At 55.0% G+C, this 27,854-nt stretch overlaps 1 protein-coding gene across 3 annotated transcripts in view; it reads left to right on the top strand.

Annotated features, from left to right (window-relative positions):
- The window catches only part of CRY2 (cryptochrome circadian regulator 2), a 32,223-nt gene extending 5,856 nt beyond the window's left edge, over window positions 1-26,367 (top strand). Inside the window, exons 2-13 of one of the 3 annotated variants that reach the window (XR_009055373.1) lie at window positions 1,817-1,925; window positions 4,263-4,405; window positions 5,859-6,043; window positions 6,819-6,907; window positions 12,689-12,829; window positions 13,926-14,237; window positions 14,410-14,561; window positions 14,684-14,886; window positions 15,213-15,305; window positions 16,769-16,911; window positions 23,243-23,440; window positions 24,149-26,367. Coding sequence is in view for 2 of the 3 variants with exons in the window: in XM_057747919.1 (XP_057603902.1) it covers window positions 1,817-1,925; window positions 4,263-4,405; window positions 5,859-6,043; window positions 6,819-6,907; window positions 12,689-12,829; window positions 13,926-14,237; window positions 14,410-14,561; window positions 14,684-14,886; window positions 15,213-15,305; window positions 16,769-16,908 (1,567 nt within the window). In the remaining variant the exon portion in view is untranslated. The other 2 variants (XM_057747919.1, XM_057747920.1) reach the window with 2 other exon arrangements.
- Window positions 26,368-27,854: the final 1,487 nt, after the last annotated feature.

Below are 27,854 nucleotides of genomic sequence, written 5' to 3'. Positions count from 1 at the left end.
TATCCCAGCTTTGTCACTCAATAACTATGATCTTCAGCAAATTAATCATACTCTCTGTATCTCATTCTCCTCATCTATAAAATGAGGATAGTATTTTCCTTCAAAATGTGTTGAGAGAATTCAAAAGAAAATGCACTTAAAAACCATAACAGGTATAGGGGTTTCCCTGGTGGCACAGTGGTTAAGAATCCACCTGCCAATGCAGGGGACACAGGTTTGAGCCCTGGTCTGGGAAGATCCCACATGCCGCAGAGCACCTAAGCTCGTGCGCCACAACTGCTGAGCCTGCGCTCTAGAGCCCGCTAGCCACAACTGTTGAGCCCGTGTGCCACAACTGCTGAGCCTGCGCTCTAGAGCCCGCTAGCCACAGCTGTTGAGCCCGTGTGCCACAACTGCTGAGCCTGCACTCTAGAGCCTGCTAGCCACAACTGTTGAGCCCACGTGCCACAACTACTGAAGCCCACACACTTGGAGCCCATGCTCCACAACAAGAGAAGCCACCGCAATGTGAAGCCTGCGCACCGCAACCAAGAGTAGTCCCCGCTCACTGCAACTAGAGAAAACCCACGTAAGACCCAACTCAGCAAATAAATAAATAAATTTATAAAAACAAACAGATTACTATTTTAAAAAGAAAAAAGCATAACAGGCATGTAATAACATTGATAACATTGGTTGTCTCTGGATAGGGGGATTAAATTCCTGGGAGATGCAGAAGGAGACTTTTTACTTTGTACCCTTTTGTAACTTGAATTTTGAATCACATGAATCATCTGTTTAAAATGTTAAAGATAAAATATATCATAAAATGAATTGATGGAATTTCTCAGAAAGGTGATTATACCTAACTGAACAGGTAATACATGTTTGTGGTCCTATAAGGTAAATAAATAAAAATACTGAAGGCTCTCAGGAAATGTTCATTTCTTTCCCCTTTCCTGTGGTGATCCAGCGCTCAGTCTAGGTCTCTTAAGTTTCTGGAGTCCCCCACACCTCAGCCCCCACCCCTGAAAGTATGGGAGGATATCCTTCAGAGGAGTACCTTCTCCCTCTTGGGACAAGAACCTGGTGGCCAGAGCCCTGGAGAGGCCTGGAGAATGAGCTACCTGCCAAATAAAAGCCTGGTAACTGGGGACCCAGCCCAGGCTGTGAGGCCGTGGGGCTCTGGCGGTAGACATCGGTGCAGCCCAAAGCATGAGTGCAGAAAGACAGGCCTGTTGGGCCAGGGTAGGTGAGACTTGCCAGGGCTATTGCAGTCTTGTTCCTCTGCTAATAGGACCCCAGGCCTGCATACCACAGTATGGCACTTTTTTTCAGATAGCTTTCCCAGCTGTTCTCCCTTTTGATTCTCACAACCACCTAGGGATGGGCGGATATTTACACCCAGGGCCTGAGGCCAAGGGGGCATAAGTGACTTGCCTCTAATCACAGAGGAACAATCACAGAGTAGGAGCAGCTCACACTTACCCCAGGTTTTCTATATGCTAGGCTCTGTACTGAATGTTCTTCATGCATTATTTGGTGTTCTTTTCTTAACAATTCCATGAGATAGGTACTAACACCAACTCCCAATCACAGATTAGGGGGAAAGAAAGCTAGAGGTTAAGTAACTGCCTAAAGTCATGCAGCTAGTAATGACAGGGCAGGGTTTCAACAGAGGCGGCACCCATCCCCTACCATATCACACCTGGACGGGAACCCTGTAGGACCATGCTAATTGTTTGGCATAAGCAATGTGCCGGCTTCTCCCTGCGTTGTTAGTAAAGAGTGACTCTCTGTTACGTTACCACCACCAAGGGCTGTGTGGGTTCTGCAGGTTCCTGCTTCAGTCTCTGGAAGATTTGGACACAAGTCTGAGGAAACTGAACTCCCGCCTGTTTGTCGTCCGGGGACAGCCGGCTGACGTGTTCCCAAGGCTCTTCAAGGTAAGTGTGCGGCGTCCAAGAGAGGACGGCGAGGGCCTGCTGCCAGGGCTCCCCCGCCCGCTGAGCGAGACAGCATTCTGCCGGAGGACATGGAAACGGCCGGGGGCGGTCTGACCGCGGCTGCTGGGGAAGTGGGGAGCAGATGCCGCCGGTCAGCTGCCAACAGAGTGGAAACTGTGTTAAGGAAAAATTCTGTGAATCGGTGTCTTGTTGGAAAGTTCCCAGCTCGGTCCAGACGTGGGATGTGGCAAGTTATTCCACCCTGGATGCCACTGGCTTCCATGGATGTTTTCTTGGCTCAAGCCAGCGAGATTTATTAGGGCTCTTCCTGTGCCAGGAGTTTGAGGGAGAGGTTTCCTGTTTAGCAAGGGGCGTGTCCCAGCTTGCTTTGCTCTGCTTATGGGGAAATAACTCAGCCTTTCTGAGGGAACGTCCCTACTTCCTCCATAAATGATTGATAAAATCTTTATTTGGGTACCACACAGGCGTTTGTTTGCTGTGCTAGGTAGCCAGCCCACCTTCCCACCCAACCCCTTTATAAAACACATTGTTTAAGGCCCGCAGCCCACAGCTGTTTTCCTGCCTCTCCACCCAGCTTCCTTCCCTACTCTTCCTGGGGGAAAAGGCAAGAGGAGAGACGTAATGTCAAGGCAAGTAGCTCAGTAAACACTTGATCATTCACCTCCCCTCACGGTACCCCCCACACATACGCACACGCCCAAATCCCACAGTGCTGTTGAGAACCAGCATTCATCGAGGGCTGTGAGTCAGGCACTGTTCGAAGTAAGTGCTTTGCGTGCTTTAAATTCACGTACTCCTCACAGCAGCCCTAGGAGGTGGGGGCTGCTGTCCCTGTTCTGCAGAGGAGAACACGATAGCTCGTCCGTGCTTATGAAGCTAAAGGTGGTCTAGGATTTGAGCCCAGGCTCTGACTCCAGAGTTGTGTTCTGAACCACACTTGCCTCTCTTTTCCCTCTGCACTGTCCCCCCTCTCCCGGCACCTCAGAGGCCAACCCACGAATAGCCCAGAGGTACAGACAGATCATTCAGTCGCTGTATATTATTAAGCTTCTACGACGTACTAGGCCCCATGCTAGGTCCTAGGGTGATGAAGATTAAGACAGCATGATTTCTGCTCTGAGTGTTCACACGGTTGTGGAGGAAACGGGGACGTCGTGGGAAACTCCATGGCCATATGATAGCTGCAGTGATGGCAGACGGGCAGGGTGCAGGAGAATCACACCGAAGGAGAAGGTCAAGGAGGCTTCTTGGAGGAGGTGTCATCGAATAATAACATTTTGTATTATTATTCACAGGGTTACAGGTCTTTGACAGTATAATCTATATAAACTGCTAAGCATGGTACTTGGCTCATAGTAAGTGCTCAATAAATGTTTACTGCTGTTATCCCTGGATGAGGGATAAGCAGCCCTGCCCAGGACTCACACCCAGCAGGGCTCGTCAGGACCAGACTGGCCTGTGCGTGGCCAGGACGTTTGCCCCGGGGATTCAGAGTTTTAAGAGACCGTGACTGGAGACTTTGGTTGGAACGTGGTTTCCTTCTTGCTGGTTGCATGCTCTAGGGCTTTCTATGGGTTATCTGTACCACCTTTCACTGGGCTGCTTTCTCCCAGCTTTGCTGGGAAATCTAGAAACTTCTACCAGACGTGACTAAAGATTTGGAAAAGAATTCCCTTGTTTTTAAATATATACGTGACCCCTCTGGGCTGATTTCTCTGACCTCTGGGCTAAAGGCTGGTCTTCCTTTCCCAGCTCTCTGAGAGCTGGAGCCTGTTAGCTCTGTTTGCTACTGGCCTCAGGAGTGTTGCTGTGGAAACCATTAGGACACTTCACATAGCAAAAGTCTGCCAAGAAAACTAGGCCAGAAGTTTGCAGGCCCTGAGGAGCTCTGGGAAAGGCTTGCCAAGCAGGCAGGAGGTGGTGATCCCGTCCCCCGCCATCTCCACCCGTGAGTCAGTGCCTCCTTCTGGGACTGGGGGCTCCCCTGGGAGCATGTGTTTATAGCCTCCTGCTGCGTTCTCCTACCACAAGGACACGGCAAGTGCACAGAGCTGCCCCCTCTCTCCTGATTCCACAGAGACCACTAGCCTCGGGCTCCCCTGTTGCAGGCTGGTGGCCTCCCCTCGAAGGCCTGCCCTCCCCAAACCTCGTGGACCTCAGATTGTTGGCTTTCCAGTTCAAATCATGGTCCGCCGTTTGTTCCGCAGTTGATTCTGGAGGGTCTCTAGGCTTGCTCTTTTCCCTCCCAGGAGGGAGCTGAGTGCCCAGTTTCCTTCTCCCAAACAGTGCTGAGCGTGACGGATTCTCTCCCCACAGGAATGGGGGGTGACCCGCTTGACCTTTGAATATGACTCGGAGCCCTTTGGGAAAGAGCGGGACGCAGCCATCATGAAGATGGCCAGGGAGGCTGGCGTGGAGGTGGTGACTGAGAACTCTCATACCCTCTATGACCTGGACAAGTAAGAGCTGGGGCCCAGGGGTCAGGTGGCCACGTGTGGGAGTGGGTGACGTGGGCCCCTGCTGCGCGGAACTCAGGGAGGCTCAGCCGTAGGGCCCCCTGGCACGTGAGGTGTGGCATTTTCTGGAAGCTGGAGGAGAACAGGTCAGAGTTGGGGCCTGTGGAACAGCTCAAAGAGCTTACCCAGTTTGGGTGCAGAGGCTTATTAGGCCCAAGGGACGGGAGCAGCGAGGCTCCCCACTCAGGATCTTCCCCGATTTGCTGCCGACGCGCTCCAGCCCTCACACCCCACACTCTCCCGCCTGCGTCCTGCTGCTCAAAAACTGCCCTCTGACCCCAGTGGGCCCTGTCTGTTGCCCCTCCCAACAGATCTCTGTTCTCATAGGCACAGCTTCTGTTCCTGAGAGGCGTTCCCTGGGCTCCCCCGGCTGTCTGGGTTTCCAGGCCACGCGTGTCGATGTTGCTCCGGAGGCCGTAGAGATCCCTGCAGGGCCGCTGTGCTTTCAGAGGGACTAGGAGGAAACCCTGTCCTCCCCTTCCCTGCGAAAGCTGTTACCCTCCCGCTGCTCCTCGTCCCCCTCCCCCCGCCCTGGGAGGCTGGGTCACACCGCTCCGCCTGGGAGCTGGGGAAGCAGTGCTGGGTGTGGAGCTCCTCCTCCTGCCACGTGCCGGAGGCGCGGGGCGGTACCGCGGAGACAGCAGCCAACCTCACATCTCCGCTGCTGGAGGGGCGGAGAGGGGAACTGAGACACGAACTCACCCCCAGACCCCGTCGTGCGTGAGCTGCTTTTTGGCCAACGAGAGCCGCGGGAGCCTGGCTCCGGCCCATCCCAATTCATCCTTATACAAACAGCCTCATCGCTCCTCTAAACTCTCCTATATCTTATTACCTGAGCGCAACGGTGTTTCCCTTGCTCATGAAAAAATACTTGGTACACTGGGAAACGCCTTTAAGTGCTAGCTGTTACTGTGAACCCCGGCCCCAGCGTCTCATTTAGGGAGGACGGGCTCTCCTCCGCCTCTCTGTTCTAGTAACTGGGGCCCAAGAAGGGGATGATTTTCCAGCCAAGGAGCAGGTTTGCAGCTCTTACCAAAGAACTTCCTCAAGGCCTACCCTGGGGTAGAGAGGAAGGTGCATGGACTCCCTGTGGCTTGGACAGGCAGGCCAAGGACCAGGAAGGCCGGGGGGCTCTGTGATGAGAAGGGTATGGTCGGGCTCTGTCTTCAGGCGGCTCAGCGCCGGCACCAGGGACCCTGGAACTGAGCGCCAGCTTCGGCCCTGACTTGCTCCGTTACCTGAGGCACCCTCTCCTTTCCACTTAGGGGTGGGACCCATGAGCGGATCAGGAGAGCCACCCTCCAGGCCTTCAGAGTCTGGGCTCTGGTCTGGGCGGGCAGGGGACCTGAGAGGAAGGGCCTCGTGAGTGACGTTACGTATGCTTTGGGCTTCCCAGGATCATTGAGCTGAATGGGCAGAAGCCACCCCTTACCTACAAGCGCTTTCAGGCCATCGTCAGCCGCATGGAGCTGCCCAGGAAGCCCGTGGGTTCTGTGACCGGCCGGCAGATGGAGGGCTGTAGGGCCGACATCCAGGAGAACCACGACGAGACCTACGGCGTGCCCTCCCTGGAGGAGCTGGGTGCGTACCTCCGGTCCCGAGCCTCTCATGCCGGCACCTCCTTTTTTGTAAAAAAAAAAAAAATGTACTGTTTTTTTCTTTTTTGTCCAACTAATGCACATTATTGTAGACACTTTAGAAAATACAGAGAAATGAAAATGGAGCTAACTATCACGGTTCCCCGCCACCCAGAGAAGACCGCTACTAATTTTGCAGTTGTCCTTCCGCAGCCTTTTTTCTGTTCATATTTATATGTGTAATCTTGTGTTTCTAGTTCATGCCTCTATTTTTGTACTTTTCCCTCTCAGAGGATACAGGCACAGCCTGGTGCTGGCGTCAGTGGGCTCCTCAATGCTAACATAACGCGTGTTGCTTCTGATGAAAGGGGGTGTGTCGGCCTCTCGGGTTCCTGACGACACCCTCTCTCCCCTTCCCCTTCTTCCCCGCCACCCATTTTTTTGATCTGAACAAAGTTAGCCTTTCTCACCTGAAAACCACAGCTGTAGTCCGCTAAGCTGACAGCGCCAGGCATCCAGGGTTGTTCTCACCTGCCCTTAATGAGGCGGGGCCGGGATGGGGGAGGCGATGGGAAGGAGGGGAAAGCTCACCGTGGGAAGAGGACCAGCCTGACTTAGAAAACGCAGAGCCTTTAAGGATCATCTCAGGCCCGCTGGCACCAGGAACACCGTGCCTCCGTTCCCACAAAGCTCAAAGAACACACCAGCCTGGAGGACTTGCTGAGCCGTCACGGAAGTGGCCTGATCTCCAGTCCTATGACCTGCTCCTCCCCGTGTAGGGTTCCCCACTGAAGGACTCGGCCCAGCTGTTTGGCAAGGAGGAGAGACAGAGGCTCTGGCCCGCCTGGATAAGCACCTGGAACGGAAGGTATGGCCCTGTTTCTGAGACGCAGAGCCTCAGATGCGGACACCCGTGCCGCGGGGAAGATGCAGCCAGGTTCATGTCCCCGAGCACCTCTTAGTTCAAGCTGGTTGAAAAGTGAAACGTCTCCCTTACGGCAATAACAGCTGTAACGATAGTGGCTGCTGCCGTTTAGTGAGCGCTTACCATGGGCTGGTCGCTGGGCTGCGCACTTCGGGGTTTAGCACCTACTCACAGTGTTTCATCTTTTTGTTTGTTGATTTTTTTGGTTTTGGGGGGGTTTTTGCTGGGTCTTCATTGCAGCGTGTGGACCCCTTAGTTGCTCCTCGCCAGGTCCATCGTTGTGGCATGTGAACTCTTAGTTGCAGCATGCATGTGGGATGAAACCCAGGCCCCCTGCTTTGGGAGCGCGGAGTCTTACCACTGCGCCACCAGGGACGTCCCAAGGGCAGTATTAAGCTCTCCATTTTATAAATTAGGAAATGAAGGCTTAGAGCAGCTAAGTAACTTGCCTGAGGTCACACACTTACTAAGTAGTAGAGTGAGATCTTGTTCTATGTGATTCTGAAACTTGGGCTTTTCTTTCATCTGTGTGTCCCCTTACTAAGAAGGTATCTGGTCAGTAAAGTCCATAAGATTAATTATTTTGTGTTTATGTGTCCCCTGCCTTTTGCTGGGTCTCCTCCAAGGGATTGATTTCCATTTGCTTGTCACAAAGAACAAATGACCCACCTCCCAGTGAAGTGGGACTTGGGAAGAGGAAGGGAAGAGCACAGGGCCCCAGAGGCAGCCCTCACAGTGTCACGTGCCTCACCTCCCTGGGACTAGAGGAGCAGAGGAGGTTCTCATGAACAGTCAGCTCCTATTTCCCACCCCCTGCAGCTGGTTTATAGACTGCGTTCCTAAAATCACAAAGTGTTCTCTTCCTGCGTAGACAGCTGGGCATCTGGCCCAACAGCCAGGTGTTAACAAGGCAAGAAGGCGGCTACGACAGAGCCAGCCTGGGAAGGATGCTTCCCAGCCCTGGCGGTGCCCAGCAGTGAAGGCACGCCACGGGCCTAGCCTCCCCAGGGCCCAGCGGCCTAGATGTCCCCATTTGGGCGTTACCGTCAGACAGGGCCGAAAGCAAGCCCCAGCGATTTAAAAGGATAAGAACGAATGTCCAAGGGCTGTGGGGGAGCGAGCTGTCCTTGTCCACATCAGCTTTACCCAGAGATTCTTGCGGTCAGTCTAGAGACAGAGGCTGGGCCACGGGGGCGGAAAGGTGACGGTGACAGATGGGGTGGCAGGAGCAGGTTGGGACTTAAAGTGTCAAGAGCTAAGCTATGGCCCAGGGATTATCATCCCTTAAAAGCGTTTCGTGGAGGAGTGCCTTTTAAATCACCAAGTCAGGGACTTCTCTTCCAAGCACCCCTGGAGGGCCTCTCCTGTCATGGGGTCCTCTGTCAGGACCCTTCAGACTCAGCGGCAGCCTGGGGGAGTCCTGTATGTCACACACCAGGGAGACCGAGCGGTGCCCGCTGGACAGGAGTTAACCCTTTCAGGAGGGTCGCTTTCACGTCAGTCCTCCACGTCTGCAGTCAGCATTGTCTTGCGTCAGGATGGTCTCGCTGCTCCAAAGATGGCCCCGAGACAGGCACAGAGTCTGCCTCCAGAGACAGTCTATAGCAGACGGTAGGTGTGCCCAGGGTTGGAAAAGGGGTGGTTCAGAGGGTTATGGGTGTGGAAGAGCGAGAGGATTGTATTAATCAGTCTTGTTTGCAAGTTGGCTTTTGAAAGAGGGATTTTTTAAACTCATATAACCAGTAGTCCAAGATGTACCCCTCAGGCACAGCTAGATCCAGATGTCCAACCAGTACTGCTTGGAATGCATTCTCCATCTCAGCTCTGCTTTCCTCTGTGTTATTTCATTCTCAGGCAGGCTTTTCTTGAGCAGTGGCAAGGCTAGTCACCTGCAGCTTATTTTCAGTCTGCTTAGCGCCACCAGAGGAAGTTGTGTGCCTCTTTTCCAAAAGCTTCAGAAAACGTTCCGAGGAGTGTTTCCATGGGTCTGGCTTGGGTCCTGTGACAGTCCCTGACTCTGTCACTGTGGCCAGGGAAGGGGCCGCTTTCTCTGGCCAGACTTGCATCTGGGAGTGAGCCCACTCCCCAGAGTCAGAGGTGGGCTTAGCTGTAATTTACCCACGCGAACTGAGGTTAGGGAAGGCTCACCACAAGAAAAGTAGGTGCTGTTCCCAGAAAGGGGGAGACGAAAATGTGACCTTTACCACTGGACTAGCCAGCGGTAGCTGAGGGCAAGCCTCTCTCCGTAGACGTGTCCCAGCTGTTAAGTGAAATTTATTAAATGAAAAAGGGGTGATGGGGTCTTGCAGCCCCTCGAGATGACACATGATGCATTAATGGCCACTCCCATCAAGGAGAGTGACAGTCAGGCACGTCCCCCCTGTGTCTTGCCAAAGAGATCAAACCTGAGTCCAAGCCAGTCTCTGGTACCAGCCGACAGTTTGCCGGCAGCACACAGGACAGAGGGATGTGTTGAACTACACCATAAGTACACAGTCAGGGAAATCTGGGCTGCGAGAATTAGTACAAGTCAAACGGCTGGGATTCTTTGACAGAAAATCTAGAAGGAAAAGAAAAAAGTGGCAGGAAATTATGCATAGAGTGAAAGAAACTTAGCACATCAAAGTATAATGAGAACCTGATGTATAGCACAGGGAACTCAGTGCTCTGTGGTGACCTAAATGGGAAGGAAATCCAAAAAAGAGGGGATATGTGAATAGGTATAGCGGATTCACTTTGCTGTAGAGCAGAAACTAACATGACATTGTAAAGCAAACTATACTTCAATAAAAATTAGTAATTAAAAAAAAACAGACTTCCTAGGTGGCGCAGTGGTTGGGAGTCTGCCTGTCAATGCAGGGGACACAGGTTCGATCCCTGTTCCAGGAAGATCCCACATGCTGCGGAGCAACTAAGCCCGCGTGCTACAACTACTGAGCCCGTGTGCTGCAACTACTGAAGCCCACGTGCCTAGAGCCTGTGCTCTGCAACAAAAGAAGCCACTGCAACGAGGAGCCCCAGCACCACAATGAAGAGTAGCCCCCGCTCGCCACAACTAGAGAGAGCCCGTGTGCAGCAACGAAAACCCAATGCAGCCAATAAATTAATTAATTAATAAAAATTTAAAAAACTAAAAAACAAAACAACACATCAAAGTCTTTTGCATGGCCAAGACTAAACTGTAGTGCCTAGGGATGCACATTTGGATGAAAAAAAGAAAAAAAAACACTTAAAAGTACAAAGAATAACTGAAAAGATAAAGCCCTCCCTTCCAAACATGCTTTGCAAAAACAGAAAACGTTAACATTTTTAAATGCTGGGAAGAGATTATTATAAAAGCTGGGCAGATGGTCACTTACGGGCAGGGAAGGGCGCGTGACTCGGGTGCGCCCACGGGTGGGGTTCTGGGGCGGCCAGCAGAGGACTGACTCTCGGACTGCGGCAGCGCGTGCACAGGTGTTTGCCTTGGGGTAATTCGTTAAGCCACACGTCTGTGTGATTTCTGTATCTGTGTTTCACTTAGAAAGATTTTCAAAGAGAGGTAGGCAAGGACGTGAGCAGGCCAATATGCCTCGTATCTGTTAGAGGCGCTTAACCAATGCCCGAGGGCTCACCTGCCGAGGAGGTGCCCTTTAGGTTAAGCCTTGAAGGAAGAGTCCAGATTAACCAAGGAAAGGGAAGTGGAAAGGGAGACCACACTCCAGCCAAGGGAGCTGCATGTGCAAAGCCTAGCGAGAGCATGGCGCTTAAACAGGAGTGGCGAGGGAGGAAGCTGGAAAGATGGGCCCACGATGGGGTGCTTGTTTAGGATCTGGGACTCTAGCCTAAGAACACCAGGTAGCCCAGTGCATGTATCGTCCTCGGGGGACAGGCATTTTAAAGAATCACCCTGCTCCCAGTGTGGAGAGTGGATTAGAGGGGATGAGAAATGATGCAGGGAGGTCAGTTGGGAGGCTGTCACAATTGTCCGATAAAGATACAATCTCAGCCTAAACCAGGTTGGTGGCCATAGAGAATGAAAAGAAAAGGACAGATTGAAGAAATACTTGGACAGTAGTATTGACAGGACCTGGTGAGCCGGGAGTCAAAGGTGACAGCCAGACTTTTGGCTTGGGCAGCGAGGTGGATGACGGTGCATTTTCTGAGATAGGGAATGCCATTGGAAGGGTGGTTTAAAGAAAAGAGCCTGCTACCCTTGAGGTGCCTGAGCGGCAATCAAGCAGAGAGCTCGGGCAGGGAGTTGGATGGAGTGATTTGGGAGTCTAGGTGAGCGGTCTGGGCTAGAGCTACAGACGTCGTGCTTGTCTGCAAAGCAGTAGTCTCAGGAGCCTTGGGACTGGACAGACTCATGCAGGAACACCGTTGAGTAGGGCACCTAGGACAGAGCCCTGGGATGCCCGTACTTGAGGGGCTGGGAGGGGTGGTGGAGCTGGTGAAACACTGAGAACAGCCAATCAGGCGGCAGGCGACCGGGAGCCAGCGGGGTGGTGGGTGTGGAGACGGGAGCAGTCAGCAGGGTGAAGTGCTGCTGGGAGGTCCAAAAACGCAAGGACGGAAGACGCCTGCAGGATCCAGTGGCACGGACACCACAGACCCTGGTGGGAGTGGTGCAGGCGGAAGTGGAGGTGGGCGTGAGGAAGTGGAGAGAGGCCGGCTGTGACGTGAGGAAAGGGGACCCGAGGGGGGAGTCCGCAGGGTGACCAGAAGGTCTTTTTGGTTTTGTTTGCAAAGAAACGAGATCATTTCCCCAGCGTTCTTGGAGTGGACACGGAAGAGAGGGCGAGAGAGAACGTGCAAGAGAAGGGAGAGGGGAGGGCTCCAGAGCCAGCTGGAGGCCTTAGCCTCGGGCAGGGTCATGGGAGGGGTGGGGATGCAGCTGAGTTTGTAGATTTGGTGGCTAAAAGTCGAGGTGTTTCCTACCTGATGGCTTCCATTTCTATCAAGAAGGAAAGGAAGGGAGGGAGGGAGGAAGGAAGGAAGGTCATCTGCCGAAGGGTGCTGGGGAGGTGTGGACTAGGTCTAAAGAGGGTATAAGGTTTGTGAAGTAGTCATGAAGAGAAAGGGGGCATTAGGAGTTGAGAAAGAGAAAATAGTTATCAGAGGTAGTGGGAAGAGACTGGCATGTGGAGCCAGTTCCTCCAGTCCCCCAGACTCTTCTGGGGTTACCATCTCTGTAACCCCAAAGAGTCACATAACCCTTCGAGCTCCATTTCCTCGTTTTCAAAAGGAGGTGATGACGACTGCTGCCTCCGAGGATCGTCCAGGGCACATGAGAGAACACGGGGGGCAGTGAGTTGTGGAGCCCACGCACTCAGCCAGCAGCAGCTCATGACAGAAGCGAGACCAGTGGTACTCCGTGACGAGCGGCCCCGGCAGCGCATGGCTCTGTGGGTCCCTAGGGATGGCTCTCGCGGGGCGGTTGAAGAGGGGAGACGGGCCCGGGGGACCGCCGCGCAGCCGCAGCCGCCTCCGGGCGCCTTCCTGGACGAGTAGCTGAGGGACGGAGGGGCTTGTTTGCTCGCAGCACAGATTCAACAGAGGACTCGGGACGCGCACTTGGGCCTCACCGGCGTGAAGGAGCGGGACGCGCGCGGGGCTCCCGTCCTGGCTCTTTGGCTTTCTGGTCTGCGACCTTAGGCAGACCCCTCAGCTCCCTGGTGCCTCAGGGTTTTTCCGCGGAGACATCCAGGTCTGTCCTTCCTTCACCTTCTCTTTCTGCTGCAGGCCTGGGTGGCCAACTATGAGAGACCCCGGATGAACGCCAACTCCCTGCTGGCCAGCCCCACGGGCCTCAGCCCCTACCTGCGCTTCGGCTGCCTCTCCTGCCGCCTTTTCTACTACCGCCTCTGGGACCTGTACAGAAAGGTGAGGCGCGGGGCGCGCGGCCCCCCGGTGCAGCCAGGAGGACCAGGGCCCTCTGGGCTGGGCCGTCCCCCTGAAGAGAGGCCTTCCCTCTGGCTCACGTGTGCGTGCTGTCCAGAGAAGGGGAGGAGGAGGCCACATCCAGGAGATGGCGGAGCCAAGCACGGCCCAAACTGCCCATCTAAACAAACGCCAGGTTCTGAAGTGGAGCGGCACAGGCAGACAAGCCGGCCCCAGGCCGTGGCCCCGGAGGTGGCAGATGTGCTGGCAGCTGGTGGACGGGAGCCGAGCTCTCGGGGTGGGAGGCAGGGAGGGGGAGGCCGGAGCCAGTCCTGAGGTGAAGAGCACAGCGGCCCTCCACACGGCCGTGTGCAGACCGTCTACAGGGGAGCCTAGGAGCAGCGGGGGCCCCCCAGGGGTGAGGGAATGACCCGGGGGGCTGCGTGCAGGGCCGGGTACGGACGACAGAGCCCTGGGGTGACGCACCCCCCCCCCCCCCCCCCGGCAGGAGAGAGGGCGGCGCAGCCAGCGGTTCCGCCGCATCAGACCAGCCCTGCACCTGCACTGCTTCACGCTGTTTCCTCATTCTTGCCAATACCCGGATTTTGTGGCATGGGGTAGCTCGGCCAGCTTATTTTGTGATTTTAGGAAAATGATTATTCACTGGGAGGTCCGCGGTCTCCCTTCTCCCGTGGCCCCAGATCCAGGCTGTTGGGCGTACCTTATTGAACCAGAATCTAGACTGAGCATTTTTTGCGAGTGCTGATGAGAAAACTTCCTTTGATGATTTGGAAAGCGGAGCCCGACAGGGACCCTGAAGGCGCGGATCGCGACCCGTCTCGGGGATGGGGTCCCGCAGCCCTGCCCTTTCCGCTGCCTGCCGCTCCGCAGCCGCTCTCGGCGCTCAGGGCGGCAGCGGGCACAGCCAGGGCCCAGGGTCCCGCCTGCGGGCGCGCCCCGCCGCTTCTCCTCGGGCGGGGCTCCCCCACGCGCCTAGGGCTTCGGAGCCGCCAGGCTCCCGGCAGCTGCAGGTGCCGCAGTGGGAGAGCGCTGGGCGGCGCGGCGCTGAGAGCTGCCCGTGTGCTGTCCCCGCCCCCAGGTGAAGCGGAACAGCACGCCCCCGCTGTCCCTGTTTGGGCAGCTCCTGTGGCGCGAGTTCTTTTACACGGCGGCCACCAACAACCCCAGGTTTGACCGCATGGAGGGGAACCCCATCTGCATCCAGATCCCCTGGGACCGCAACCCCGAGGCCCTGGCCAAGTGGGCCGAGGGCAAGACCGGCTTTCCGTGGATTGACGCCATCATGACCCAGCTGAGGCAGGAGGGCTGGATCCACCACCTGGCCCGGCACGCCGCGGCCTGCTTCCTCACGCGCGGGGACCTCTGGCTCAGCTGGGAAAGCGGGGTCCGGGTGAGTGCTCTCTCAGCGGGCAGCCCAGGGCAGCCCCCCTTGGGCCGGGGGTGGGCTGGGGCTCCAGATCCTTCCTGGCTTGCCCTCAGCAGAAGGAGCGTGTGGGACCCGGGGGAGAGCCATGGCCGTAGGTGCCCGAGGAGGCTGATGGTCCTGCCCTCCCTGCATCTAGGTGTTTGATGAGCTGCTGCTGGATGCAGATTTCAGCGTGAACGCGGGCAGCTGGATGTGGTTGTCCTGCAGCGCTTTCTTCCAGCAGTTCTTCCACTGCTACTGCCCGGTGGGCTTCGGCCGCCGCACGGACCCCAGTGGAGACTACATCAGGTGAGGACGCAGACCAGGCTGTCTGGCCCCTGAGCACTGTGGCCTCCTCCGCGGGTGAAATACGCTCGGCCTTTGAAGGAGGCTCCCAGCGTGCCGATGGTTGTCCGGTGTGTGTGTTTCAGGCGATACCTGCCCAAACTGAAAGGGTTCCCCTCTCGATACATCTACGAGCCGTGGAATGCTCCAGAGTCAGTTCAGAAGGCAGCCAAGTGCATCATTGGTGTGGACTACCCACAGCCCATCGTCAACCATGCCGAGACCAGCCGGCTCAACATTGAGCGGATGAAGCAGATTTACCAGCAGCTCTCCCGCTACAGGGGACTCTGTAAGGAGCCACGGCTCCCACTGCCCTCCCCCTAGTTCCCTGAAGGGAAGGACAGCACCTACGGGCTCAGAGGACGTAGATAGGGATTCCCAGATACTTGCAGAGGGAGACCGCCAAGCACTGCCTTCCAGCCTGTTGACTTGACTTTCCAGGCACAGGCCATGCAGGCTGCGCTGGACCAGGCCTCTCTGTATTAGTTTCAGCCGGTGGAAAGAGAGAGACCCTTGGTGTCATGGCCCAGCACCCCCTCCTCGTTCTCACCTGCCCTGGGGCCCCTTGCAGTCCTGTGAGATTGCATTCTGACTACTCCCCTGCCTCTTTCCCAGGTCTGCTGGCATCTGTCCCTTCCTGTGTGGAAGACCTCAGCAACCCAGTGGCAGAGGTCAGCTCGAGCCAGGCTGGGAGCGTGAGCAGTGCAGGTGAGTACAGCTGGTCTCCCATGGGCACTGCAGAGCTGCCACCACTTCCGTTATTGAGGGCTGAGGACAGAGGCCAGAAGACGTCAGGCCCCGAAGGAGCTTGTGTTCCACCTGGGGAGACAGATGGGAAAGGAACTCTGCAAGATCATGTGAGATAACAAGTGCTTTGAGGGAAAATAAAGTCAAGTGACCTGATAAAGAAGGCTGGGGGAGGGGTTACTTTAGATGGAGTACCAGGGCCCCACGTAGTGAGCAGAGCCAGCCTTCTAAGAGCAGGGGGAAGGGCTTCCTAGGTGGCGCAGTGGTTAAGAATCCGCCTGCCAATGCAGGGGACACAGGTTCGATCCCTGCTCCGGGAAGATCCCACATGTCTTGGAGCAACTAAGCCCGTGCGCCGCAACTGTTGAGCCTGCGCTTTAGAGCCCGTGAGCCACGACTGTTGAGCCCATGTGCTGCAATTACTGAAGCCCACGCGCCTAGAGCCCGTGCTCCGCAACAAGAGAAGCCATGGCAATAAGGAGCCCGCGCACCACAATGAAGAGTAGCCCCCACTCACCTCAACTAAAGAAAGCCCACGCACAGCAAAAAAAGACCCAACACAGCTAGTAAAATAAATAAATAAATAAATGTATTTAAAAAAAGGGGGGAAGAACATTCCAGGCCAAGGAAATAGCAAGAAGATACCCAGAGGTGGAAATGCGCTTACCCGTTCCCGGAATGAGAGGAGGGAGGCCAGTGCGGCTGGCGTGTCCCGAGAGGCGCTGGATGAGTCTAGCAGGAGTAGCACCGTGTAGACTCAGCGTCCATGAGGAGGATTAGGATTCTGTTGTCACGGCAGGGAGAAGGCACTGATGGGTCAGCAGGGGGGAGGCCTGAGCTGGTTTATGTTTTGAAAAGCTCCCTCTGCCTGCTGCGTAGAGGGCACAGTGTGGGTAAGAGCCCCGAGTGTAGGGAGGCTGGAGAGGAGGCGACTGTAGTTGTCCAGGCAGGAGGGGTGGCAGGAGAGAGGAGCAGACAGACTCACCCTGTTCTTAACCTCTGCCCTTCACCTCTGGGGTGAAGACCAGCAAGGTCAGGCTGGTGAGAACTTGAGAGCTTTTGCTGGTTTGCCCAGCCAGGTTGGCTCCACAGGTGAGGGCGCTGCTCCTTCTGGCTTCAAGAGGCCAGTTGCAGAGGGAACGCCTCACTTTCGGAGCAAGGACAGCAGACAGGCCACATCAGTCTCTTGCCTGGAGCCCGTGGGATGCGGGGCCCAAAAGCTGGCTCTCCCACCAGCAGGCCTGGTCGTGCTCTCCGTGGGTGTTTCCAGGCAGAGTCGCGGCTGAAAGGAGGGCCGAGGGGCAGGTCTGGGAAGCAGCGTGCTGGTTGCACGGAGGAGCAGGCTCCCTGCCCCCTCTTTAGGCTGAGGGTCATCTTGGCTTCACATACACGTCTGTGTGACACGTTGACCTGCTTCCCTGCAGGCCCAAGACCACTGCCCAGTGGCCCAGCGTCCCCAAAGCGCAAGCTGGCAGCAGCCGAGGAGCCACCTGGTGAAGAACTCAGCAAGCGGGCCAGGGTGGCGGAGTCGCCCCCCGCAGAGCTGCCGAGCAGGGATGTCTGAAGGGTGAGCCACAGCAGCTGAGAGGTGGCTTCGGGGAGGGCGGTGGGAGAGGGGTGGGGTGAGTTTGGAAGACTGCCCCGCCCGCTGAAGGTTAAAACCCAGCAAACTAGATTAGAACCTGGTGGGGACTGCGTGAGTTTTTAGGATTTTGACTCAAAATCTAACATTCTGACTTCTATACCTTCTGATACTAAAAAGGGAATTTAAAAGGAAAGCCTTGTCCTCTCTTTGCCAGCTAAGGAAAAAAAATTTTTTTTGACTCTTTCTACGTATCAAAGTGAGCCAAATCCAAACAAAGAAAGCAGCGACCTGGATGCGAAGCTGTGGGAGAAATGGTCCCAGGGCAGGGCCTGCAAGGGCTCCCCGCCCCTGTGCTGTCGCCCTGGCCAGCAGAGGGCAGCGCTTGCCTTCAGAACTCAGGCTCGGGCTGTGTGGAGGTGCCGTCAGCCCAGCCCCCGCTTCGGACCAGAAGACCCCAGCTGCCCGTCCCCTGTGCCTCTTACAGCCACTCCTCCATTCGCCCCTTTCTTGTGGCTTCACCTCTGCATTTCCCTGTCGGCGCTCATCTTCCTTGGAAGCCCCCTGAATACCTTAAAAAACAAAAGCAAAACCTGGCTTCTCCTTCCCCAGAGCAAGAAGGGCCTGTTATGCTTCTCTGGGGTGACGTGAACTACTGTCCCCTTTGCGTCGTCCTCTTGGGCTCTTCCTCACGTGCCGTGTCTCATCGTTAGATTGGAGGCTGCCTCTCTCCATGGGGCTGGTTCTTTCTTCTAAACCCCTCTACTTCAAGGCCAGGTGGGGCCATCTGGCTTGCGTCTAGACTTGGATGCCAGCTGAGGTGGCGAGTGTTTAACACTTGTGCCCGTTAACCTGCTAGGCTCTTTGAGATAGACACTGAAGTTGGTCAGACTTGTTACCTTGTTTTGGGAGAACCAGCAACCTTAGATGCTACTCTCGTAGTTATGTCTTAACTCTGTGGTATTAAGCAAAGTTCATTCTGTCTTACAAACCTGGAACTTGCCGGGCTGATACTCTGACTTTGAGAAGATGAAAGAACAGAGAGGTTAAATGTCTGAGTCATAGTTGCTCAGGAAGGTAATGGCATCCAATTCAGCTTAAAACTGTCACCGACAGGTGTGTGAGGAAGGGGAACGTAAGACGTAAGAAATGTGATACGATGCCCGTCCTCAAGGACTGAACAGTCTGCTCAGAGAAACAGGACAAGTAATGTGCCGTCCCGGACATTCGATGCAGACCCCACCCGCTCATCACAGGACAGCTGTTGGCGGCCTGGGGTGTCCAGGGGGTGCAACACAGACGTTTCCCTGAGGGACCCGGGAGGTGAATTGGATTTAGGCAGCAAGGAGGGCACTTCCCACAAGAAAAACCGCCTAATGATGACATCATCTTGTACAGATTACTTAACCGCTCTGCGACTCGGTTTCCTCACCTAAAATTAGGTTCTTGTTGCAAAGGTTAAATGATGAAATATATGTGTCAGGAGTGTGTGGGGCTGCTAGTTGTAGAAAACCTGACTACTGTGGCTGAAACGGAGGGATTTAGTTTTCTTACTGAACAAAAGGCCAGGCTGGGTGTTGCTGGCTTTGGTTTGGTGGCTGAGCAATGTCAGAGCCAGTTTTTCTGAGATGCTCTTGTTCCCCAGCCTCAGGGCGGCTGCCACAGCTTCAGCCTTCAGTTCCTGTTCAAAGCAAGAGAGAGAAGGAATCGCAGAGACAGCTGCGCTCGTTCATTCCGTAGACACGTCAAGTGATCACAGCTTGCCAGACACCGTTGTAGGCACTGGGTATAGTTGTGAACAAGGCTCGGTCCCTTCCCTCCCAGGTGCATCTTCGTGGGAGGAGACAGACAGTAAACAAGTAGGTGCGTCATGGGTCAAGAAGCCCCAAGTGGTATGAAGAAGACTAGAGTAAGAAGATCGAAAGTAAAGTTGGGGGCATAGTGGAGGTTGCAGCTTTATGTTTTGAGGGTTGTCAGGTGATGCCTGTCTTCCTTTTCATCAAGAAAATAAAAGCTTTCCCAGGACACTGCTTCCCCAGCTTTTCATGCTGGCCTCATGAGCCAGACCTGAGTCACAGAGTCGGGAAATCGGGATCCGGGTCGTCAGGATGGTTAGACCATTGCTTTCCAACCCGCATGAGCAACAGAAGCCGAAAAGCCTCTGTTAAGCCGCAGATGGCTGGGCTGCACCCCCAGAGCTTCAGCTTCGTGGGGCTGGGGCGGGGGGGGACCTGAGAATTTGCATTTCTGACAAGTTCCCAGCAGTGGATGAGGCTGCTGTTCTGGGACTGCACTTTGAGAATCACTGACTTAGACGACTCCTCATCCATTGTCTGGGCCACGTCCGTGACCCGCTGAACAAAATCCAGGTTCTGTTAGCCAGGAAGTGTGGATGCTGGTCGATACCTCAGTGTCTACATGACATGCAGGGCACTGAGCCCAGTGCCTGCCTCATAAGTTCATGAATAAAATGGTAGCTATTATTATTATTATTGTTATGGATAGCGTTATTCTTTTTCTAGAAGAACGTAAGGTTGTGGTGAGGTCTGGTCGTGGAGGGTCTTTAATGTCAGGCAGATGGAGTCCTTGGTGTACTCTCTGGAAACTAAGGAGCATTTTGGAACAGGAGAGTGAAGGATCAAGCTGGCGTTTTTGGAAGATGAACCAGGCGTTGGGCTGGGGCCTGAGAGGAGGCGGTGGGAGGAGAGAGCCGGCTGGGAGGCTGTGGCGGCGACTCCAGGTGGACAGTACCGGGCTGCAGAGCTCAGTGCCTGTCTCTTGCCTTGTACTCCAGCCGGTGTCCACCAGCCCGGCGGGATCTTAAGGACTGATTCCCGAGGGTTAGCCCTTGATCATGGCTAACCGACTGGAAGTGAGGGCCAGGAGGTCGAAGGACAGGTCAGATACGCATGCTTTTTGGAAGCCCTGAGAGAGAAGAGCTTGTCAGTGAAACTCGTGCTCCGCTGGATGCGGTGGCAGCACCTGGGCCTAAAGCTGTTGGCATCCTCATCAGTGAAACAGTGACGGCAGCATCTGGTCATCTGCCCTCCCCATCGAGCACACACAGTGGGGAAAGAAAATGAAGAACCGTATGTGAAAAGCTTTTGAATACGTAGAATGCACCACACAGGTGAAATCACATCACCACCTTGCCTGTGCTGCTCAGGTGTCTCTGACCGTGTCCGTGTTCCTTCGGGCAGAGCCTGCACACTGGGCTGGAGGGACCACCGAGCAGTGGCCGCGGGGTCTGAGTTGATACAGTCTTATTGCCCCTTCCCCGTCTCCTCTCTGTCAGTTTTAGTTGCGTGACTTAGGGCAGGACTCATAACCTTTCCGAGATGCTTTAGCTGTAAGGTGTGACTGATCATTCTTTACCAGCCTGAAGGCTCCATTCTGGACCTTTTGAGAGCATGTTTACCTCCAGCCTCTATAGTTGTGTGACTCTGTTATTTCTAATGCCTCAGGCCTGGGCCAGGCAACAATTTAAACTGGCCTGATGAGAAAACACACCCTGATATCAGTCAGTTCCATGCTTACCCCAGACCCACATCAGGATCTGTTCTGTGTTTGGTTATTGTACAGTGTTCACTAAACTGAAAAATAAGCCAGCCCCAAATAGCTTTCATTTCAGCTGCTTCCCCCGTAATCCCCAAAGCTGCTGACTGCTCAGGATTCCAGCGGGCTGGAATTGTGTACAGATTTTTCTTATTGGTCCAGTTATTTTAACAGTTCACGTGACCCATTTGCCCTTCTGCTGGTACATAGTGATCTATTGAGAGAAGCCCACTGAATACAAAAGGTTCACGGCCAAGGATCCCCTCTTCCCCTCCTCCGCCCGAAGTTCCCCTGAGCTCGGTTAGCCCTGGGGCTTCACTGAGGAGAACCTGACTTCTGGAATCTCTTTATTGTCTTTTGACACATGTTCCATGGATGTCCCTCCGTAAGTGAAATGATGTGTGTGAAAGGCACTGGTCAATCTGTAAAATGCTGCCCAGTGGAAGCGGAGGCCGTGCGTCGGTCAGAAACCCTGTCGTGCCACTCACTGCCCGGGAGCCTTCGCACAAGTCTTTCTCACCTCTCTGGCTCTCAGCTCCTGAAGTGAGAAGCTGGTTGGGACTTGGTGTCGCCTGGCACTTTCCCTGGCACTTGCTAAGTAGCTGGCGACTGATGGGCTCCCCTCCCCCTTGCCGTGTGATTTGTGTGGTGCAGGAAGGGCAAGTGTGTCGTTGACGTGAGGAGTGAGCCTGCGCTAAGAGCCCAGCTCTGTGCCCCGTCCAGGTGCAGCTACACCTCTAGCCTTCCCTGCTCCTCACCGGGGAGCTGGTAGCAAACCCTCTGCCCCTCTCAAGCTCTCGGGCACCACGCCTCACCCCATGTGGTAGGGAGGGCTGACCTCTGAGACCTGGTTCCAGGCTCCACACAAACTTTCTTCCAGATCCTGAGCTGTGGTGGTCTCCTCTGCTGACACAGGCTCGTGCGTGCACGGTGCCCACACGCTGCTCCCAGGCTGGGAGCCAGGGAAGGGTGCATGTGCAGATCTGGGTCTCTTGTTAGCATGCCGTGGGCTACATGCTAGCAAGAAACCTAACCAGCCTTCCTGCAAGGCTTCCTGTGACTTCCTCAGCCCCCTTTTCTGCAGACGTGTGCCCTAGCTTGAGGGCGCAAGCACAGCAGCTGTCTCATCATCTGCGGATCGAGCAGCTTGAGGAACTAGTTGAACAGGCCTTTGTAGATGAGGATAAACTGGTTTTTCCAAACCTGAACCCATCATAGAAGGTGGTGGGTCACTGGGGCTTATCTGAGGCCAGGACGCAGCCACCTCGCTTCCCAAGTCTGCCTGTAGCTAAGCCGTGCCCAGGTCAGCGTAGGTCTGAATAAATTATCATTACACCACCTGACTGCCCCTCTCCCCTTATCTTCTAAGCTTAGGCATTGGTTCTTAAACCCTCTTTGGGTTACCCCTGCTTTGAAGAGTCTGGCGAGGGATGGAGCCTCTCCCCAGAAAATTGCACCTATTCACACACGCAGAGAAATGTACACAGAACTTCCCGATCTTTGTGGACTGCCCCTTAAGCCTATCTTTGGACCCCTTAAGGATCCAGGAACCCCAGAGTAAGAGCCCTTCTTCTAAGGAATCTTAAAGCACTCTTTATCTCCCCATCCCTGACGGTGGAGAAAACACAAGAAATGGAGGTAGTAGGTAGGCGGACCTGTTGCGTATACTCTCCAGTCCTGAAGTTTTCAGTTTCAGAAGAACAGTCGTCTCTTTGGCTTCACAGTAGAGGCCAGAGAGACACCTATGTATGGGATATAGCACCGTCAGCGTGTTTCAGTAAACATGTACACTTCGGTAACAAATATATTTATCTGTAGAGAAAAAATATGGCTGGTTATTATAGTATAAGCTCAAAGGGAAGATGGTTGAAAATATTTTCAGGAGGCGCTCAGTACTGACCTGCACAGGTACCCACTCCTGTGTTTGCTCTTGATTTTTCCCAGCTTCTCGATAAATTATCATCATCCAGATAAAATCTTCTTCAGGCTTAACATTGGTCTGAAAAGGGTTGCATGTGTCAGAAGACTGGTTTTGAATCCCTGACTCCAATGTCTTTGACGCTTGAGAGTATTTTCCCTTTTCTGTGAACATCTGAACTTCCATTTATGTTGCTTGGATATTAGTCTTCATGCCACCATGTTGAATTTCTTTTTATTTATTTTTTTTTTTATTTTTTTTATTTTATTTTTTTTGTGGCATACGGGCTTAGTTGCTCCGTGGCATGTGGGATCTTCCTGGAGCTGGGATTGAACCCGTGACCTCTGCATTGGCAGGCGGATTCTTAACCACTACGCCACCTAGGAAGCCCTGAATTTCTTTTTATATCCTCTAAAAGGCTTAGTGAGCGATGCTGTAATCTAGAGATTACTTACTAGCAAAAATACAGGTTTGGGGATCATTCAGACCTGGGCTCCCTGTCTCGGCTCTGCCACTTCTGAGTGCTGCAGTCCTGGGCAGCTCACTTATCCTCTCCGGCTTCCGTTCTCTTCTCTGTGAAAATGGAAGCCGTATCTTCAGGGTTCATGGGATCACCAGCTGTATTGGTTTGCTTGAATTCCCACAGCAAAGTGCCATAGACTGGGTGACGTAACAGACATTTATTCCCTCACGGTTCTGAAGGCCAGAAGTCTGAGATCAAGCTGACGGCCGCGCTGGTTTCCCCGAGGCCTCCCTCCTTAGCCTGCAGGTTGCTGCCTTCTCCCTTTGCCTTCCTGTGATCTTAACTCCGTGTGTGTCTGTTTCCTCGTCTTCTCTTATAAGGACACCAGTCATTTGGGATCTGGGCCCACACGAAGCACCTGGTTATAACTTCATTACCTCGTTAAAGGCCATATCTCCAGAAACAGTCATGGGGGCTAGGGCTTCGTTGTGTGAATTTGGGGGGACTCAACTCGGCCCCCACACAGGAGCGTGGCTTCTCACCGCCTCGCCGTTACCCGCCTGCCCGTCACTTAAAAGGTACGAGCTTTCGATGGCGCCCGGTGCCTCTCTCCTCTCTCACGCACACTGGACCTATCTAAACAGGCAGTCCGGCCTTGTGATGGGCTTACCCTGTCCTCTGTCATCAGGCACGAGGCCGTTTCTTCCCTCTGCCCCAGATTCAGGACGTTATACATCTTCAAAATGAGTCATCCTTGTGTCTCCTCTCCCCCGCCTCTTGGTCTTCTAGCACAGTGCCAGGGTTCTTTCATCTCTGTGTGGAGATTTGCTCACCCGCTCATTCTAAACTCAGTCATTGCCTTCATCTTCAGAATTACCTGTCCCGGCTGGCTTCTCTTCCAGCCATTTTTTTTCTGAGTCTCCATCTCTGGCAGTAGCCGCTGTGCCTTGATTCAGGAACTGCCCTTATCTTATCTGAGTGCGTGTCACCCAGGGCCTCAGGTGAGTGTCCGTGGCCTTCTCCCCCTCCTCCTCTGCTGCGCTCAGGCCTGGGGAAGAGGAGGCCCAGAGCGTCCGCAGGGGAGAGCTTGTCTGCGTCAGCTCCTCGGGGCCCGTGTTCAGGCACCCTCCGGCACCCCAGCAGCAACCTTGTCCCCAGGGACCGTGGCCCATCCAGTTCCCTCTGGGCTCTCCCCAGGTCCCCAGAGCAGCAGCCAGAGGAGCCGTGTCCCTGGGCAACCGAGAGCCTCCTGAACGCTCCTTTCCGCCCTTGTTTTTCTCTTTCAGCTGCAGTGCCGCGGCTCTGTGAGCAAAGCCTGGGTGCCCGAGCAGCCGCTGTGGCAGCAGAGTGCAACCTGCAGGACAGCTAATCACCTACAGAGACGGAGCAAGCGTGTGTGCGTGTGTGCGCGTGTGCAGAGGAAGGAGTGGCCCGCCTGTTTGCGTGTGCCTGCGTCTGTTTACACTGCTGTGATTCTGGACGCTGCCCGGGCTGGAGGAGTACCTGCAGCCGCTTCGCCTCAGCCTCCGGACACCAGGCTGGAGCTCCTGGCAGTGACTTCCACGCCAGGCCTGTCCCTGCCAGTCAGCTGCCTTGTCTGGGTAGAGGAGTGGTGGGACCTTAGCTGGGGTTCTGGCCTCTGCCCCCCACCCAATCCCGCTCCCTCCTCACGTCAGACTGAGCAGGAGGTGGGGAAGCCTTTCTGGCTCTAGTCCAGAGCATGGGATTCTAGAGGCAGCTAGGGTTCTGCTGAGTTCCTGCTTCATGACCCTGGGGGCTGGGCAGGCTGAGTGGATGGGTGTGTCCAGACATAGTCACCTGGCCTGGCTTCTCATTTTAAAATTTCCTGCCACTGGGTTCTCAAGACTCTTCCTTGGGGAGCTGGGACGAGCATGTGGACAGATCTGGAAACTTCCTGGCATCATGTAGAAGTACACCCAGGTACCTGACCGGAGTGTTGTATGCACAGCAGCATAGATAATAGCTGAGAAGAACATCTCCCTCTGCGGGGCTGAAAACCTGAGGTTAGAAGTAGAATCCCAGCTCTCACTGCTCCTTCCCCAGAAGCTGAGAGCCAGCCTCAGGGCTGACTGGACACTCAGTCCCTCCACCAGGAGGAGGCCAGGTTCCTGGTGGTAGAAAGCCCGCTGGCTGCCGTGGCCACACCCCGTGGCACGTCAGCACTGCCAGTGAGGTCAGCTCACACCAGCCAGGGAAGCCGTGCTAGTCTGCGCTCTGCGGGCTTCCATGGCCTGCCCCGGGCTGGTCAGCATCCAAGCTGCCACCAGTAGCTGGACACGAAGGACCCAGGCAGGTGGACTGCCAAGGACAGTTGGGAAATGCCCAAGCTGAGATCCCACCCAGCACGCCAGCCCTTCCAGAAGCAGCAGGTGGGAAGTTTGACCCGCAGAAGCCAAGGCCTTGCATTCCAGGGCCGCCAGTGCCTCCCGCCTCCTCCCTCCCGCTGGCGGAGGCCTGTGCTGAGAAAGAGGACTGTGTGGTCAGCTGAAGCAAGTCTTCCTTCCACCCCGTGGCCTGCGCTTGAGCCACAGTGTGCGTGTGCGCTCGTGTGTGTGCAGGTGTGTGTGTGTACCTGAGAGGCCAGTTCCTCTTGGGATCTTTGTCCTCACACGTACATTAAGCTGGCCTCTGGGCCTTCTCCTCTCTACCTCCCCTGTGACCTTTCCCAGCCTCTGAGCCCTCCACTCCCTTGGCCGCAGCCTGCCCTTCACTGTTCTCTGTCCCAGGACCAGCAGCCTGGGTCAGGCCCCTGCCTCCTACATCAGTCTAGCACATCGACAGGCTTCTTCCCTAGAGGTCCTCAGGCTTTCTCAGCCAGAGAGCTGCCTTTAGAGTCCAACTGTTGTGTGTCTGTCACCCTCACTAGAGATGCCCCGTAATCGTGGAGGGGGCAGCCGGGCACCAGTGATGGCTTTTTATGCAGCATTGGGTGGGGGGCTCCACTGTTCCCGTAGCCCCAGACAGGAGGAAAGGGAATCGAGGGCTATTGCCAGCGGAAAAGTACAGTGAGCCTGGAAGGGCTGGTCTGAGAAACGAGAAAGCCAGAGGGCTTAGGGCCGGAGTCAGCGTTTACTTAGCAGCACCTTCGCATGTCAGGGTGACCCCCTCTTCATGCCTGTTTGATGACGGCTCTCTTCCCTAACGTACCAGTTGGCAGGACCACCTCCCCCTACTTCTCCACCATCCGTGGCATGCTGGCCCGTTCCCGGTGGCCTGGGGCGGTCCCCTCCTGGAGCTGGGAGGGGTGAGCTGAGGAGAGGGTGCGTGCAGTGGCCGGGAGCTCCCTGGTGGCTTCGTGCCTCCCCTCTCCTGGCCCAGGTGGCCCCGGGGGCTGCTGCAGAGTCCTGACCCACGGGCCAGCGTGGGGAGGAGATGGTCACAGGCCAGACGCACTTTATACAGAGAGTTTCTATTGCTGGGAAGATGTGTTTCTCCCACAGTTTGTTTGCGAATATTCACGTGTTTCATAAATGTCTGATCCTCTCTGAGCAAAGTTGTGATGTTGTCACTTTTGTGGGTGCTCTGGGGACTGCGAGGCAGTAGGGCTTAGCCTGAGCGAAGCCTTAGACCAGATCATTGGGGTTCTGCTGAACCATGAGCCTGTCACCCACCTCGGGGGTGGCAGGGAGGAGTGGGTGGGAGATGGAGGACTGGGGAGGCTCCTCGTTGAGCAACTGGAGCAACTAGTGGTCTAGACTCCAGAGCTTGGTCAGAGCTGGGGGTCATTTGGCCAGCATGCCAGGCCCGAGATGAGGTTCCTGAGTGTTGTCCTGCAGTGACCCCATCTCTCGGCCCACATAAACCCCCCAAGCTGGGATCAGTTGTTGGCCGGGCCCTCTCCACGCCCTCAATCCATTCTTTACCTCGCCTCAGCCATATAAGCTTCTGCCACTTGGTGCAGAGGGGACGCACGCGCTCTGGCTCTGGCCAGGTGGTCAGATCTGCCCACAGCCAAGCCCAGAGCCTGGATGCTGACTTTGTCTCCTGTCATCTGGCCAAAGTGGCCCCTCTCTATGGTGTGCATGGGCTTTCCTGTCAGGGTTTCTAGTCTGGGACCGCTGGACATGAGAGCTTTGTTAGCCCACACCCCAGATTCCTGTGGGAAAGGGTTCAGGCCAGACCAAGAATATTGCACTGAGAAAGGGGAAAGGAGGAACTTGACCCTGGGACTTGTCGCATTCTCTACTTTGAAGCTCCTGATGGCCCCCTTCCCACTGGGACCTGAGCCTGGCCTTCCCTCTCTCCCTTCTCCTGGCTTCTCTCTAATGTGGCTTTGGTTTGGCCTCGGGAGCTAAGATACCTTTGTTCTTGAGCAAAAGATTCTGGAAGATGGAGTTGTCCTACACACACACACACACACACTCACACACTCTCACACACACACACGCACACTCACACACACACACACACACACACTCCTGACCTAAGGATGCTCTCTAGTAGAGAAACACACAGTCTAAGAAACAATTATTAGCCACTATGGCAAAACTGCTTTCCTGGGAGGAAAAGTCTGCACCATAGTATCAGGTGGTTACCGTTTGGGTCTAGTGAAAGGAGCCTGAGCCAAGACAGGAAAGCTAAAGTGTCCCCTCTGGGCCCAGGGGCAGGGAGGAGAGAGGCAGCTGAGGCCTTAGGCTCTAGGTATCGAGATGTTCTCAGGGCTGGAGCTCTGGTGACTGCCGCTCCTTTCTGGGTGCTCGATTGAAGGGAAAGGGGGTGGCACAACCAGTGGGCAGCCTGGATTTGCAAATAGGATTCCACACCTGTCCAACAGTTTGTTCTGCCCCTTCTTCAGAAGGACAGGACCTCTGTGGTCCTCTCAGCTAGCCAGACAAGCCAGTGAGATTTGGACAAGGCTCCATGACCCACCAAAGCTGGGCGCCTAGCTGTGCCCAGCAGTCTGTGTCCAGAGGTCCACGCCTCATGAAAGAATTCACAGGCTTAGTCCTCTTAGAGGAGTGAAGACCGGGA

This window comes from Hippopotamus amphibius, chromosome 9 (assembly GCF_030028045.1).
Source record: "Hippopotamus amphibius kiboko isolate mHipAmp2 chromosome 9, mHipAmp2.hap2, whole genome shotgun sequence".
Lineage (NCBI taxonomy): Eukaryota > Metazoa > Chordata > Mammalia > Artiodactyla > Hippopotamidae > Hippopotamus > Hippopotamus amphibius.
Note: the sequence above shows the minus strand (reverse complement) of the source record. Positions and strands in the feature narration are given on the sequence as shown.